At 49.2% G+C, this 14,403-nt stretch overlaps 1 protein-coding gene across 1 annotated transcript in view; it reads right to left on the bottom strand.

Annotated features, from left to right (window-relative positions):
- The window catches only part of LOC127543051 (vascular endothelial growth factor receptor kdr-like), a 194,835-nt gene that overhangs the window by 55,848 nt on the left and 124,584 nt on the right, over positions 1-14,403 (bottom strand). Inside the window, exon 12 of the mRNA XM_051969017.1 lies at positions 4,362-4,470. Coding sequence (XP_051824977.1) covers positions 4,362-4,470 — 109 coding nt within the window. The remainder of the gene's footprint in view (positions 1-4,361; positions 4,471-14,403) is intronic.

Genomic DNA, 14,403 nt, shown 5'->3' with positions numbered 1-14,403 from the left:
TTCGAGACCCATTTGAGGTCATTTGTATCCCTATCCCCTGACACACAATAAAGGCCGGGAATCGACACAGGGACTGACTCTTGGCAGAGATGCCAAAGCGATTCGCCATTTCCTTCCCCGGCTCATTTTACATGTGAGGAAACTGAGGCAAAGAGGGTGAAGTGACTTTTCAGAGTCACACGGCTAGCAAGTGTCTGAGGCTGGATTTGAACTCAGGTCTTCCCGACTTATGCTCTACCCACTGCCCTACCTAGCTTCTCCTAGGAACAGAAATTGCATAATACATGGATATATTACACAAATATGACCTCACTTCATCCTCATAACAATCCCGAAAGGTAGGTGCATGTTAGTGCTGTTAGTATATGCTCTTATTCCTCGTTTTACAATCGAGGAAAGTGGGGCAAACAGAGCTTAAGTGATTTGTTCAGAGTCGGGCAGCTAGAAAATGTCTGAAGCCGGACTTGAATTCTGTGCTTTCCAACTCCGGGTCCCAGCTCTGTGCCATCGTCTGCCTTGATGATAGACTGGGAGTCGGAGGCCCTGGGTCTGAGTCCCAGCTATGTCACTTACTAGTTCTGTGGCTTTGGGCAAGTCCCTTCCAGCCTGGGCCTCCGTTTCTTACAGTGGGACTAGCTGGCCTCTGAAGTTCCTTCCTCTAGTCACCTCGATGGGCCTCTGTTTCCAGACAGGCCTGAGCACTCTCCCCCTCAACCTCATCCCGGGCAGTACGGAGGAGAGGGAGAGGTGGAGGATGTCGGCCCATAGGCCCCAGGAGCAGCTGCTGCCTCTATATACATTGTTGTAGAGTTAGTAGCCCCTGGAAGATCTTCGTGGCCTTCCCCATACTTCTATCCTCACCCTGACCCTGTTCTCCTGGAGCCCCGTCACTCTTCAGGGCCATGGAGGACCGGCCGCGGCCGAGCCTCACGACCACCTCCTCTTCCCTGCGGCCGCTTGGCTCCCAGAATGGGATGAGAGGCAGGAAAATGGGTCACTGGTGGCCCCCAAGAAAAGATCTAGGATTAGTGAATGGGAGGTTCTTCTGCAAAGTTGTGCTCCATAGCCTCTGAGGATTGAGCTGGAATAGACCTGTTTCCTCATCTATCAGATGGAAAGAAGAATCCCTCTCCTCAAAGGGTGACTGGCCCTTCTAAAATCAGGTGACCTAAGGCACACAAAGGGCTCAAGCCATCCGTTCCCGATAAGCCCCAAGGAGCCTAGGAGTAGCGGGATACCAGCACTCCATCTTTGCGCATCTCTCTGGAACCACTCATGTGATCTTGGACGAGTCAGCCGATTTCTTGGACCCGTTTCCTCGAGTGCAAAATGAAGCGTCTTTAACTCTCAAGATCTGTGCCTCGTCCCAGATGTTACGACTGGGAAGTATCTTTTCGGATCCTAATGATGGGAGGAGGAGAGTCAGCACTCCATGGGTAGTATGGGGTATGGGGGGGGGGGGGCAGGACTGGATAACCATAAAGGACTTCCTAATATTTCTTTTGGAACATCATTTCTAGACCATAAAATGATCACTCACCAGGGCCTGTGCTGATTAATTTTATGATCTAATTTTATGACTTGTCACCCGTCCGGTCCCAAGAATAACATCTCCTTCTTAGGCACACACAGAAGAAGAAACATGAGCTTTAGTGGGAATTCCAGGATTTTCGGATTTTGAGCCTGCGTCGGATTTGAGATCGCGTCTAACATTCTCCGTTTGCACATAAAGCAACTGAGGCCCAGGGGGAGAAGCAACTTCTCTTCTCACCTTCAGGAAGTAGCTGAGTGGGACTTGAATCGGCACTTCCCTGATCAAAACCAGCCCCTATTTTCTCTGCTACTTTTATAATGTCATTCAAAGCTGGGAGATTTCTCAGTGCTTCCCAATAGACCATGTGCTGCTTTACTTTACATTGATGGAAGGGAATCCCAGACTGGGAGTTCCCAGACTAACATTGGAATCTTGGGTACAGTTGTCCCTGATCCTATCCCTCCCCCCCCCAAAAAAAAAAAACAAACCGACCAAAAAGATGAGTCCAGATCTTTCTGAAAATCATAGCTTAGGTTCGCCAGGTTCTACTCCACTTGGCCACTTTCTCTTCTTTTCTTTCCATAGGCCAAACTGCTCATGACAGACCCGCGATGGCTCAATGCGCAATAACATTGACTATGGAATTGGAGCAGACCCAAGTGATCACTGGGTACATGATCAGAAGGCGAGTTTCTCACCACCAAGGCCCATTTTCTCTCTGTATCCCCATCCCCTGACAAACAGCAGAGACTAGGAATGGGCATGGGGAGTAAATCTGTCTCTTCTGCTTTATTCCACAGGCCTCATTTTTCTTATATGCAAGTAAAGAGAGCATTAGCTTCGATGGCCTCTGAGGGCTCCACATCTTGAATCCAACGCTATTCCCTTTCTTCCTCTGGAATATTCATCTATGTGGTCCTCGTCTCCAGGCCTGTGGCAAGGATGGTAGAGCCAACGAGGTTTCCCACAACACTTCCTCAGATGTGCAAGCTCAGAGCATTCCCATCTCTCCTTGCAGACAAACCTGCTAGCCTCCTGCAGCTCACCTGGCACTTGGAGACCCTTCCCATGGGCCCGCGCTTTTGGTGATCGGTGATGGATCCCCACTGGCTAGGCGTCTACCTCCCTGGAAGGACTCGGCAAGAGTCACTGTCAGGCTTGGGAATTTTGCTCTTTACTCTTTCTCTGACATCTTAAATATTAAGCATCTTAATCCTTGAGGGATCCCACTGTTCACACTTCCCAAGGAGTGAAGTATCTGTCTATCCCTCCCCGTGTCTCTCTGTTCAGACGGGTTCCCCGTCCGTAAGGAAACATTGCTTCGATTCCCCGTCGTGTCCACTTTTCAAAATAGCTTTTGGTATGGAACCTCGACAGAGGCTTCTCGGCACGCTCCCGTCCTCTCAAACAAATCGTATCCCCCCGGAACGCCTTATTTCCCTGCTTGTTTATACTTGACTAATTCGAATAGATTAGTCAGGCATGATTTCTTTAGTAATTGAGTAGAAGTGAGACCCATCTCTCTCTCCTCTGGAGTGTGGAACTCTCCGTTCTAGGGAGTGATTACTGGATACCAGCCAACAACACTAAAACACCCCGTCCTCCTCCAGGTGGCGGGAGATATAAAGTTCCCGAGGCTTCACAACGATCACCCGGCCTTGCCCGGGCCCCTCGCCTAACTCCTTGGACATTTCAGTCTCGCTTGCTCTCAGTACGGTCAATCTTATTATTTAAACATTCGATTCCTACACACTTCCTTTTCCACTCTCAAAATGCTTATAGGCCAAGAGGGACTTGATTAGATCATCACAGAATGCTGAAGCTAAAAGACATGCACCAGAAGAGAGGATGACAGAAGGACCTTAGAATAGGAGCGTCTTAAACTCTTTCCACTTGCGAACCCTTTTTTTACCTGAGAAATTTCTTTTTGCTTTCTTTTTCTTTCCTCTTCCTCCTCCCTCTCCTCCCCTCCTCCTCCTCTCCCTCTTCCTCCAGCTCCTCCTCCTTTTTCTTTCTTCTTCTCCTTCTTCTTCCTCCTTTTCTTTCTTCTTCCTCTTCCTCCTCCTTCTTCAGCAATTGGGGTTAAATGGCTTGCTCACGGTCACATGGCTAATAAGTGTCAAGTATCTGAAGATAGATTTGAATTCAAGTTCTCCTGACTGCAGGCTCAGTGCTCTATCCACTATGCCACCGAACTGTCCCTACCTGAGAAATTTTCACACAACCCTGGCTATATAGATCTATAAAAAAGGGATCCAAATCAAACATTTATTGATAGCGAAGCAGAATTTCCCGACTCGCCCGTTCGGTCAGGCGACCCCTTTTGGGGTTGAGACCCACAGTTTAAGAAGCTTTGCCTTAGCATAGTCACTTAGCTCCTTCTCGAGGTAGCGGGAGGAGATCAGAGAGTCTGTATCAAATGTCTTGTTTGCACACTGAAGGGATAGCTATACACGATCTTAAAAGTTGGTCCATACAAAGGTGCTTATCGTGGCTCACGGGACCTCATTTCTATTTTAACTGGGAGTCCTGGGGATGAAATGCCTTTGACCTAGAGCTCCGTAAGAGGCAACCCAGTTTATAATTATATTCAAAAGGGCACAAGCCTGACACTAGGATCCGTACTCACATTTCACCTCGTTATGTGAACAAGTCGATAAAATGTCATCGGGGCCCCTCCCAGCTCTGAAACCCGCGGCCTCCGGCACTCTCCCGTAGTACGGCCCGCCGCCAGGGACGGCCGGCAGCCCCGCAACCCCGCCGCCGCACGAACGGCAGCCCGTCGGCGTCCGCCTGGCGCGCGCCCCGACTCCCGTTCTTTATTTACCTGAGACGTAGATCTTCACGGCTCTCTCGTCCCTGCCGACCTTGTTGTGAGCGGTACAGAAGTAGATGCCGGAGTTCGTGCTGGAAGTGATGGTGAGCATGCTCAGGGTCTGAGGAGGAAGGGGAGGGAAGGGGAGAGAGAGTCACATGGTCGGTGACGCCACCGTTTGGGTCCGTTCATTCATTCAGTTTAGAATCTACCTAAAATTGATTTTTAATATATGCATATTACAGAATGTCTATTAATAGCACATAACATCTCATATGATCGATTATTTGGATAAAAGCGTACGTGTGGCACGCTAATAATATCTGCAGAGCACACGCGTTGAGAAGGATCACTGAAACACAATTGTAAAATGAGGTTCCAAAATCATCCTCATAAGTAAACCTAGTGGGCTGACTTTATGAAGATGAATTTTAAAAGGGACAAAAGGGAAGCGTCTCACCCTTGTATTAAAAAACGTAACTTCCCAAATAGAGGATGGCTTGTATGGAAAAAGAGCCGGGGGTCTCAGTGGACAGGAACCTCGGTATGACTCGAGGAGTGTGATACAGTGGCACCGAAAGCTCACTCAACTGTGGGACATGATGGAAACACACCCTGCCTTCCAAAGGTTCCTCAAGTGTTACATGGTGGTGTCAGGGTGGCTGGCTTTTTGAAGGCTCTACCCCTACACCCAAACTCTGCAGGCCCAACTGAAATGGATGGAGGGAGCTGTCCATAGTCCGTATGGCAGTTCTCCAGTTCAGAGAGGCTCAGCGCTAGAGGACATATAAAGTGAGACCTGTAAAGTTGGGGAGGACACAGGGTTAGATTGGGAGCAGATGGAAAGCCGGTGGGAGATCTTGACCGGGTCACTTCATTTCTCTCCACCTTATCAGTAAGATAAGGATGAGTCAGTCAATGAGCATTTATTAAGCGCCTACTACTTATCAAGCACTGAGCTAAATTCTGGGCATACAAAAAAAAAAAAAAAAAAAGGCAAAAGACAGTCCCTGCCCTCAAGGAGTCTACCATCTGATGGGAGAGACGCCAATCAAACAAATCTATGCAAAACAAGCTCCGTGCAGGAGCAATAGGAGATAATGACCAGGGGAAAGAGCCTAGAATGAAGAGGGCTGGGCAGGGTTTCCAGTAGGAGGTGGGACTTGAGGTGGGACTTAAGGGAAGCCAGGGAGGCCAAGAGTCAGGGCCAGGAGGGAGAGCATTCCAGGGCTAAGGGATGGAGGGCCTTGTTTCCAGAACACCCGTCCGGGAGAGCGGTGTCAATGGGCTGAAGACTATGTGTACGGGAGTAAGGGCTGAGAAGACTTAGAGGGCTGGAGGATGAAGGCCTTTGAATGCATCTAGAAGTTCCCCTCCAAAACAAGTGGAACAGAAACTCAGGACGTAATTGCGCCGGTTCAAAAATATACCTTTTTGTGGGTAGAGAGAGCAGAGCTTTCCAGCTCTTGGAATTCCCTTTCCTCCTGTCCATCCTTATAACCATGAGATGTGAAATCCCCATCTTGTGATTAGCTCTTCCCGGGGCATGGCCTAGGCCCTTGGCTGCGCACGTCACCTAGGGCCCGGCCATTTCCATCGGGTGGCAGCTATCACCTGCTGCTTCTGTCCCCTCCCTTCCCAGGCTCTTCCCTACCCCGGCCCCTGGGTCACCAAGCCCCAGAAGCATGACTCAGTTTATGAAAAGTTGGGTCTCAGCGGCTGAGCTGTCCAAAAGACACGCTACATCCACAAGGAACCATGTCGCCGTTGTCCACTTAACACCATAGAACCGATTATGTAATGGGAGCAGATCAGAAGCTGCTAGATAGGGCTACTTCATTTTTTATCTCACTCAAAAGCAGGGCCCACCAGCCTTCACTCAGTATTCCTTGAGTGGGTTTAGAGATCAGAGCAATTTGAACGGTCCTATTTTTCTCTTCTAGGTTACAGCAGGGCAGCTGGACCTGGACACAGTGCACTAGACCTGGAAAATCTGAGTTCAAATCTTGTCTCAGACACATCCTAGCTATGTGACCCTGAACAAATCACTCTACCTATATCCGCCTCGGTTTCCTCATCTGTAAAATGGGGTTCAAAATAGACATCTCTCTCAGAGTTGTTGTGAGGCTCAAATTTAGTAATCACTTAGTACAGTACCTGGAATATAGTAGACGCTATATAAATGGCAGCTATTATTACCATTTGTAAGTGTCTTTAATTAGAATCATGGGGATATGGTATTTTTGGTATTATTTCTTCATTCTAATTTCATATGAGTTTTCTCTCGATGGAATATTATTCTATAATAAGGAATGATGACTAAGAAGACTATCATGTTAGTACATGGCGGGACACATTTTGTATTGACCCTCTCACGCTCTTTAAGCCAGGGGTCCTCAAACTTTTTAAATAGGGGGCCAGGTCACTGTCCCACAGACTGTCACAGGGCTGGACTATAGGAAAAACAAAAACTTTGTACTGTGGGCCTTTAAATAAAGAAATTTCATAGCTCTGGGGGAGGGGGATAAACGTCCTCAGCTGCCGCATCTGGCCCCAGGGGGGAAGGTGGGGAGTGTAGTTTGAGGACCCCTGCTTTAAGCCCTCCTGCCTTTATTCTTCTCCCATGTTGCCTTCCAGGCTCCAAATCCTCTGCTCCAAATCATCCCCTTCCTTTAAAAACTAAACATTTACTCCCTCCAAGAATCCATATCAAATGATGCCATATTTATATGATGCTTTGCATAGTGCCTGGCACATAGTAGGTGCTTAATAAATGCTTCTTGCCCCTCCCGCCTCTCCTGAGGGCACTACTTGGAGTCAGGAAAAGTCAGCTTCGGATACTCCCTCAGTACTAGACGTGTGAGTCTGAGCAAGTCTTGCGATGGATCTGTGCCTCCATTTCTGCGAAGAGACCGCACTCAGTGGCTTCTAAGGGCCCTTCGACCTTGACCGACAATCCCGGCATCCCTTAAAGACTTCCCCGTTTCGCTTGCATTGTCTATCTGGGGACAAATAAGAGCTTATTTCATAGGACGCAGGGCAGGATGGGGACTTAGAAACAACGTCCTTCACACGAAAGGATAAATCGAGGCTCAGAGAAGTGACATTTACTCAGCTAAGGTCAACTTAGCTAGACAGAGCTTTGCCGTGTTGGACATTTCTCACTGGGCACCCTGTATCTCAAGTCAGCAATTCAATTCAATTCACAAGCTAAAGTTAAAGTGCTTACTATGTGGCAGGCTCTGATTCTGCAGAACTCCTCTCCTTCTAACTTCCTGAACGAGGGCACCGCCACCTTCCCGGTCAACCACATTCGTGACTGTGAAAACTAAGGCTCGCGGCCCGCCCGGAGTCAGCGGCAGGGCTGGGCCTCCACTTGGGGCTTTTTGTTTGGTGTGCGTGTGTTTTCTGAGACGTGACACTAAATATACCTGGATTCACTGAAGGTGTAATTAACCAAAACTTGACAGCCAATGCTCACTTAATCTTGTATTTAGTCAAGACGTAGCTCTTCAAATTTCATTTCCATTTGGCTTGGAAAGTGACAAGGGGAGAGAGGGAGGGAGGAAGGGAAGGAAGGAGAGAAAGAAGGAAGGAAGGAACAGAGAAACAGAAAGAGAAAGAGAAAAAAGAAACAAAGACATCAAGAAGGGCCCAGGATTTGGGGCAGAACACTTCCCTTCCTAGGGTTAGCTTTGGCAGGCGTAAAGATGAGTGTTCTCTCTAAGGAGCAGGGAGAAAGGTAGAAAAAAAAGGACTCGATCCCTGTGGCGACTGGCCGATCTGCTGAGCTGCCCAGTGTCGGGCTACGTGCCGGGCACCGGGAATACGTGCACCCCCAAAACGAAACAATCCCTGCTCTCGGGGACTTTGCGTCCCGCCGAGGGAAATGACACGGGCACGCCTACGTACGTAGAGAACAGACGTAGGCAGAACCAACCCAATGCAAAGTAGTTTGGGAGGAAGGGCCCAAGCAGCCGAAGCCATCAGGCGAGCGTGAGGTTTTACAAAGGTTTCGTGCAGAAGACGACAATACTTGAGCTGCATCTTAAAGGAAAGGAGAGACTCTATGAGAAGCTACTGAGCTGAGCCTTGAATGAAGCTTCTCAGGAGAGGCGAAGGAGGGTGTGCATTCTAAGCATAGGGCACCACCTATTCCGAGGCACAGCAACTGGCCAAGAGAGAGTCCCCTGTGAGGAACAGAGAGAAGCTGAGTTTGGCCGGATTGCAAGAGGAGGGATGATATCCAACAAGGCTGACAAGACAGCTCGGGGAGAGATCGCGAAGGCTTTAACAACCAAAGTTACCATTTTCTTCTAGAGACAATAGGGAGCCAGCGAGGCCTCCTGAGCAGGAGAGTAGCACGGCTAGGCCTATTCTTTAGGAAAATCCTTTAGCAGCTGTGTGGAGGATGGTCTGGAGGGGGAAGAAGCTGGACGGTAGCCAATTAGAAGGCTGTTCCGGGAAGCCAGAGAGATATCTCCTTTCCAGGGTTATTGTAAAGTCCGAATGAGATAATGTATGGAAAGTCCCTTGCAAACGTCAAAGCCACGCAGGTGCCAAATGAATATTCCTGAGACATAACCCTCTTCGTTTCTTTATGTCATCATCTTTAGTCCCCACCGGGGGAGCCACTGCTGTCCTAGGATTAAAGACTGCCTGGCTTTACCTTTCCAGACTTCGTCCACATTATTCCCCTTAACGCACCCTATAATCTAACTAAAGACACCTCTTGAATACTCATTCCCAGGACTCAAGATTCCGTCTCCTGCTTCCATCTACGACTTTGCCGAGACTTTGCCTGGAACGCATTTTTATTCCTTAGAATTCTGAATTCCTTCAAGGCCTAACTCAGTTTCCTCTTCCCACTTTCCTGATCCAGGCTCTGTATGATTTTGGACAAGTTGCTTCTCACTGAGCCTCAGTTTCCTCCTTTTTGGACAAGACTCACCCCTTCCAACTCAAGATCGATTATTCGAAGGTCCTCAAAGGAGCTTGTAGGTTAAAGAGATGATTTGTCTAAAATCCTGGCTAATTAGAGGCAAAACCAGGCCTCGAAACGGGGCCTATGCCACCCTGTCGGGGATGGCTCCTTCAGGGGACTGAGACCATCCTAGAAGGCAAAGCAAGATGGGCAACTCTTAATGGCCCTTCCCGGGAACCCGACTCAGTGCCCGTCTCCTCCCCACCCAGGCCTAGTCAGTCATTCCCCAATAATGAGTGCAAACGGGTATACGGCCGTGGCTTGGAAATGAGAGGGGCACATTTGATTGCCCCGGCAATTCCATATGTTGAGTTGGGTAGTGTTTTGACACTGAGAAAAGGGACACACATGTTAAAAATGGGCCAACGTGGCCGAGCTGCATTTCAGATGTCCATACTGTGTTCTAGGATGTGGGATTGGAATTACGGCCGGGAAACAGAGCAGGATGCTGAGCCTGAGCCCGATGAACACAGGCTCAGAGATTTGAGAGCTAACGGGATCTCAGAGATGGTGTTTACAGAAAGGGAAACTGAGGCCTGAAGAAGTGACTTCCTACAGTGGAAACCTCCCCTTCCATCCTACTGCTCACTCTTTTCTCCTTCCTAAAATCACAGATTGAGAACTGGAAGGCCTCAGAAATCACCTAGTTCAACTCCCTGGGTAGCCCGGAGAGAATTGACAGGGTAACACTGCTCAGTGGCAGAGCCAGAATCTCAACTCAGATCTACTGAGCAATCCCAGCAGTCTCTTCTCTGCACCCACTTCTAACCCCCGCCGGGCAAGCCCAGGGCTGGACTCCACCAAGGCTTATTTCCCTCCTCATTAGCCAGCAAAGCTGGTTCCCCTCCTTTGTGAAAGACCTTCCAAGCCAAGAACCAGTTTCTGTGCCCAAACATTGCCTTGGAACCCTCAAGTGGGCCCATGCTGAGAAAGAAGAAGAGGAGATGTGCCTGGGAATCCCAAGCTGCCTCTCTCTTCTACTTGTCTGACTGGAGATCATCGAAGTGAAACATCCCAAGTACCTTGTGATGGACCTCGTACTGTGGCCGTATACACACTGACATATGGGAACAAGTGCTAAGTAGTATTGTGGTTTAAATCCTTTCTTTGCCACTTACTCCCTATATGACCTCAGGCAAGACTCTTGACCCCTATGAGACCCAGTTTCCCATTTTACAGGTGAAGAAAATTGGATTCAATTATATCTAAGGTCCCCAAATCTAAAATCATAAAATCAAATCATAAAATAACATCATTTTATGGTTCTATGACTTGTTTTACAAAATAGCAAACTGAGGCTCAGAAATGGAAAGCGACTTGGTGCCTTGGTCTCATAGCTAGTATATGACAATCAATCGGTAATAAAGCATTTATTAATAATCTACCCTATCCCAGGTCTTAGAGATAACGTTGCTGTTATTCGGTCATGTCTGATTCTTTTTGACACCATTTGGGATTTTCTTGGCAGAAATACTAGAGGGGTTGGCTTTTTTCTTCTCTGGTTCGGTTTATAGATAAGGAAACTGAGGCAGACAGAATGAACCGACTCTCCCGGGGTCACACTGCTGCTCAGTGTCTGGGGCCATGTTGGAACTCCTCAAGATGAGTCTTTCTGACTCGGGCCTGGCACTCTAGAAACCATCCTCTAAAGTAAAATCCTGTTTGGCACAAAATCTGGGCACTTAGATATCACAGCAGATAGAGTGCCGGGCCCCGAATCAGGAAGACTCGTCTTGAGTTCCAATATGGCCTCAGCCACTAGCTGTATGATCCCGGGCAAGTCAATTTACCCTTTTCCCCTCAGTTTTGTCTGTAAAATGTGTCGGAGAAGAAAACGGCGAACCGCCGTGTAAAGGGCCGAAACTATGGACAGGTGTGCTGGAATCAGCCAACCCAGCACTTAAGGCTAATCACCTATTCGATGGGAGACAATGACTATTAGCATATGTATGGAAAATGGCTCTTCTCACCATTGGTGCTTACTCAATGTTTGGTATATACAGATAATCATAGGCGAGGATCGAGGGTGGAGGGGGGGTGGCGGGGTGAGACAAGCCAGTCTCACTTGGCGGCAGGACAAGGAGGAGAGAGGTGGAGATTCTGGACTCCAGACTCGAGAAGAGATCTTTGGCTAAACTCCTGGTAGTTTGCCTGCTTCTTTCCCTTCTCCCCCTAAAGACCAAGGACTTTTACTTCTCCTGACTCCGGCTGATCCTGAGGCCTCCAGGGAGCGAGCCCGGACTTCATACCACTGCAGTGTCTTTGCCAGGAAAACTCCAAGTGGGCTCACTCAGTGTTGGTCGTGACTGAAAAACCGCTGAACAACAAAGCTCCCAATTTTGTTTCTTTCCCTCCACTGGCCTCCATGATGGCCGCAAGTTGTTTGTTCTAGCCTCCATTCCCATACCCCAAATGACTTCCTGTTTACTTGGTCTATGTCCGGTATCCCTTGAATGAACAGAAACTCTTTAAGGGCAGAGGCAGTTTGGTTATCACCCGTTCCCCCAGCATGCAGCAGAGTGCCTCGCGCCGCATAGGCGTCTCATCAGTTCTCCTTCAATTGAATTCCCGCATTGATACGTGGCTCAGTTGGCCTTTGGGAAACTGGGCAGAATTCTAAAGTAAAGAGCAGGGAGGATGTTGGGTAAGCCTTGATCTCCTTTTCCTGGGGGGGAGTATCCAGCAAGAGAGAAAAGGGTCTGAGTTTAGGTCATCCTTGTTTACAAGGGAGTCCAGAAAGGCCCCTCACATCTTGATTGTTCTCAAACAAGGCCGGATGAATGACTGGTAGGGCTATGTGGGGATTCAAACCATCAATTGCCTTGACTTTATTTCAGGCTGAAGGTCTCCTCCGTGCTTGGGAAAAGTGATACCATCTCAAAGCTCTAGAGGAGAGGCCCTCAGCTAATCCAGCTCAGAACACAATGGGATGCAGGCTGAAATCTGAGCCGTGCCTCACTGGCTTTTCTTTTTAATAAGGCGTTTTCATCAAGGGACATGTCCTGTGAGAGCTGTGGCCTCTGGGTTGAATCTGAATGAGTCCAGCGGAGGGAGGGAAGAAGGAAGGGAGGGAAGCAGGGCCAGGGGCTCCCTTGGGGGCTGGAACCTGTTGAAATTGAGTAAGATTCCAGATCTGAGAAAAGAAGAAGGGACTCTTCAAAGGTCACTAGGATAGGATGGAAGAGGAGGAGGATGAAGAGGAGAGGGAGAAGGGGGAAGGGAGGGAAAGGGAAGAAAGAAGGCCAAGTGCAGATTCTTTGACTCATTCCTGAAGCAATCATGGGTCTCCTGCCTTGACATGGAAGGACAGCATTGGCGCGGTACAAAGTAGACAGTATCTGAAGGTAGAAGAGCTGCTTTCTAGGCTTGGGGCTGCCACTTACTATGTGTAAACACTGTGTGATATTGAACTTACTTCCTCTGCTGAACCTTCTCTGGAAAAAGGGACTAATAATCCTCATGGTGACTCTTTTACGAGGATGCAAGGAAGAAAACACTTTGGAAGTCTGCTTCGGAGACATTCTATGTGACTGATCACTGTCTCGTGGGGTCTCCGTTTCACCATCTGCAAAACGGGGATAACAATCCCTGTTCTGCCTTCTTGATAGTGACATAAGGAAGAATCAGAGCATGGGTGGAGATTGCTTCGTAAGCTACAAATCACCAAGTAATCGGAAGAATCGGATTTTTCTCAAATCTACTTCTACCCCATCAATGGCGGCTTGCTTAAATGTTGGTTCCTTGGCTAAGCAGCACAATCTACGAGAGGCCTAGTCTGAACTCCTCCACCGTCCCCCCACCCCGATTCCAGTGTGCTAGAGCTGTGGCCTCCGAGGCAGGAAAAACCTAGTTGGAGCTCTGCCCCCGTCCTAATCGTGCCCCGTCCATTCTCAAAGAGGACCGATAACATCACGGGTGATGTCTCGACTCGTGAGTGAACTGGATTTAAGCGAAGCAGAGATGCATCAAGTCATGAGCCTCACTCTCTTTCTGAGCCATTGAAGTCTGATGACAGGACAGGAGTCAGAATGGCTGGCAACGGTCGGGGTGCAGTAGATGATCCTGGCGTGTTCCGTGCCCGATCGGGCTCTAAGAGCCCCACGGCACCTGCTTCAGAGGCCGTCGGAATACATTCTCCTCATCCGCTCATTCTGCCGGAGGAGGTCTCCACGTGCCGGGAGAAGACACATTCCTACTTCGCCTTTGTATCTGCGGCCCATTGGTAACCCTCAACCTGGGGTGCCATCCGCTAAGATGCTCTTACCAACTTGTGGCCTCTACGTGCGCTACAGCTTTGTGGAGCCACAGGTGAGATGTGGGTGACGGGTAGGCCCCCCAACGTGGGAAAGCAGCCCCGAAAATGGCTTAGCAGTGAGCAGCTAGATGGCACAGCAGATAGAGCACCAACCCTGAAGTCAGGAGAACCTGAGTTGAAATCCAGTCTCAGACACTTCACATCTACTAGCTTTGTGATCCTGGGCAGGTCACTCAACCCGTTAGGGAGGAGCCTGAGAATAGGGAATATCAGCGTTGAGGCCCTGTTCTAAGAGTCTGACATCCCGTGATTCTGGGAAGGAGAACCTCCTGCTAGCTGTCATTTTTCTCCTACAGCCCAGTTTCAGCCATTGAACCCTCGTTCTCGAAAGCAGAGCCCAGCCTCGATGGCCCCCGAGTTCAGTGACACAGGCCCATACCGCTTGGCTGGTAACGCACAACGCAGGAGCGAGAAGTTCCAATCAGTCTGATTCCGTGCTCTCCTCCTCCACCACCGCCCACCCCAGCTCCCCAGTCTGTTTGAAATTAAACGTGGTGCGAAAGCCTCCCTGAGAAATGCCAGATGGCCTGAGCATCCCAGTTAGCCCTAATCCCCAGGCGTTTGGTCAGACGACCCGGGGCCTGGCCACTATCCAGGTAGGAACGGCTCGGACAGTGTGGCCGTGTTGCTGTGAGGTATCGGGTCTCTGGAGACCCGAGAAAGGGATTGTGGGGAGGGAAGGAGGAGGCCTCGAACCAGACTCACTGCTGGGCCCTGGACCAAGTACTTTTCTCTTTCCTACCTCAGTTTCCTCT

Source organism: Antechinus flavipes, chromosome X (genome assembly GCF_016432865.1).
Source record: "Antechinus flavipes isolate AdamAnt ecotype Samford, QLD, Australia chromosome X, AdamAnt_v2, whole genome shotgun sequence".
Classification (NCBI taxonomy): Eukaryota; Metazoa; Chordata; class Mammalia; order Dasyuromorphia; family Dasyuridae; genus Antechinus; species Antechinus flavipes.
This window is presented reverse-complemented; position numbering and strand designations above follow the sequence as displayed.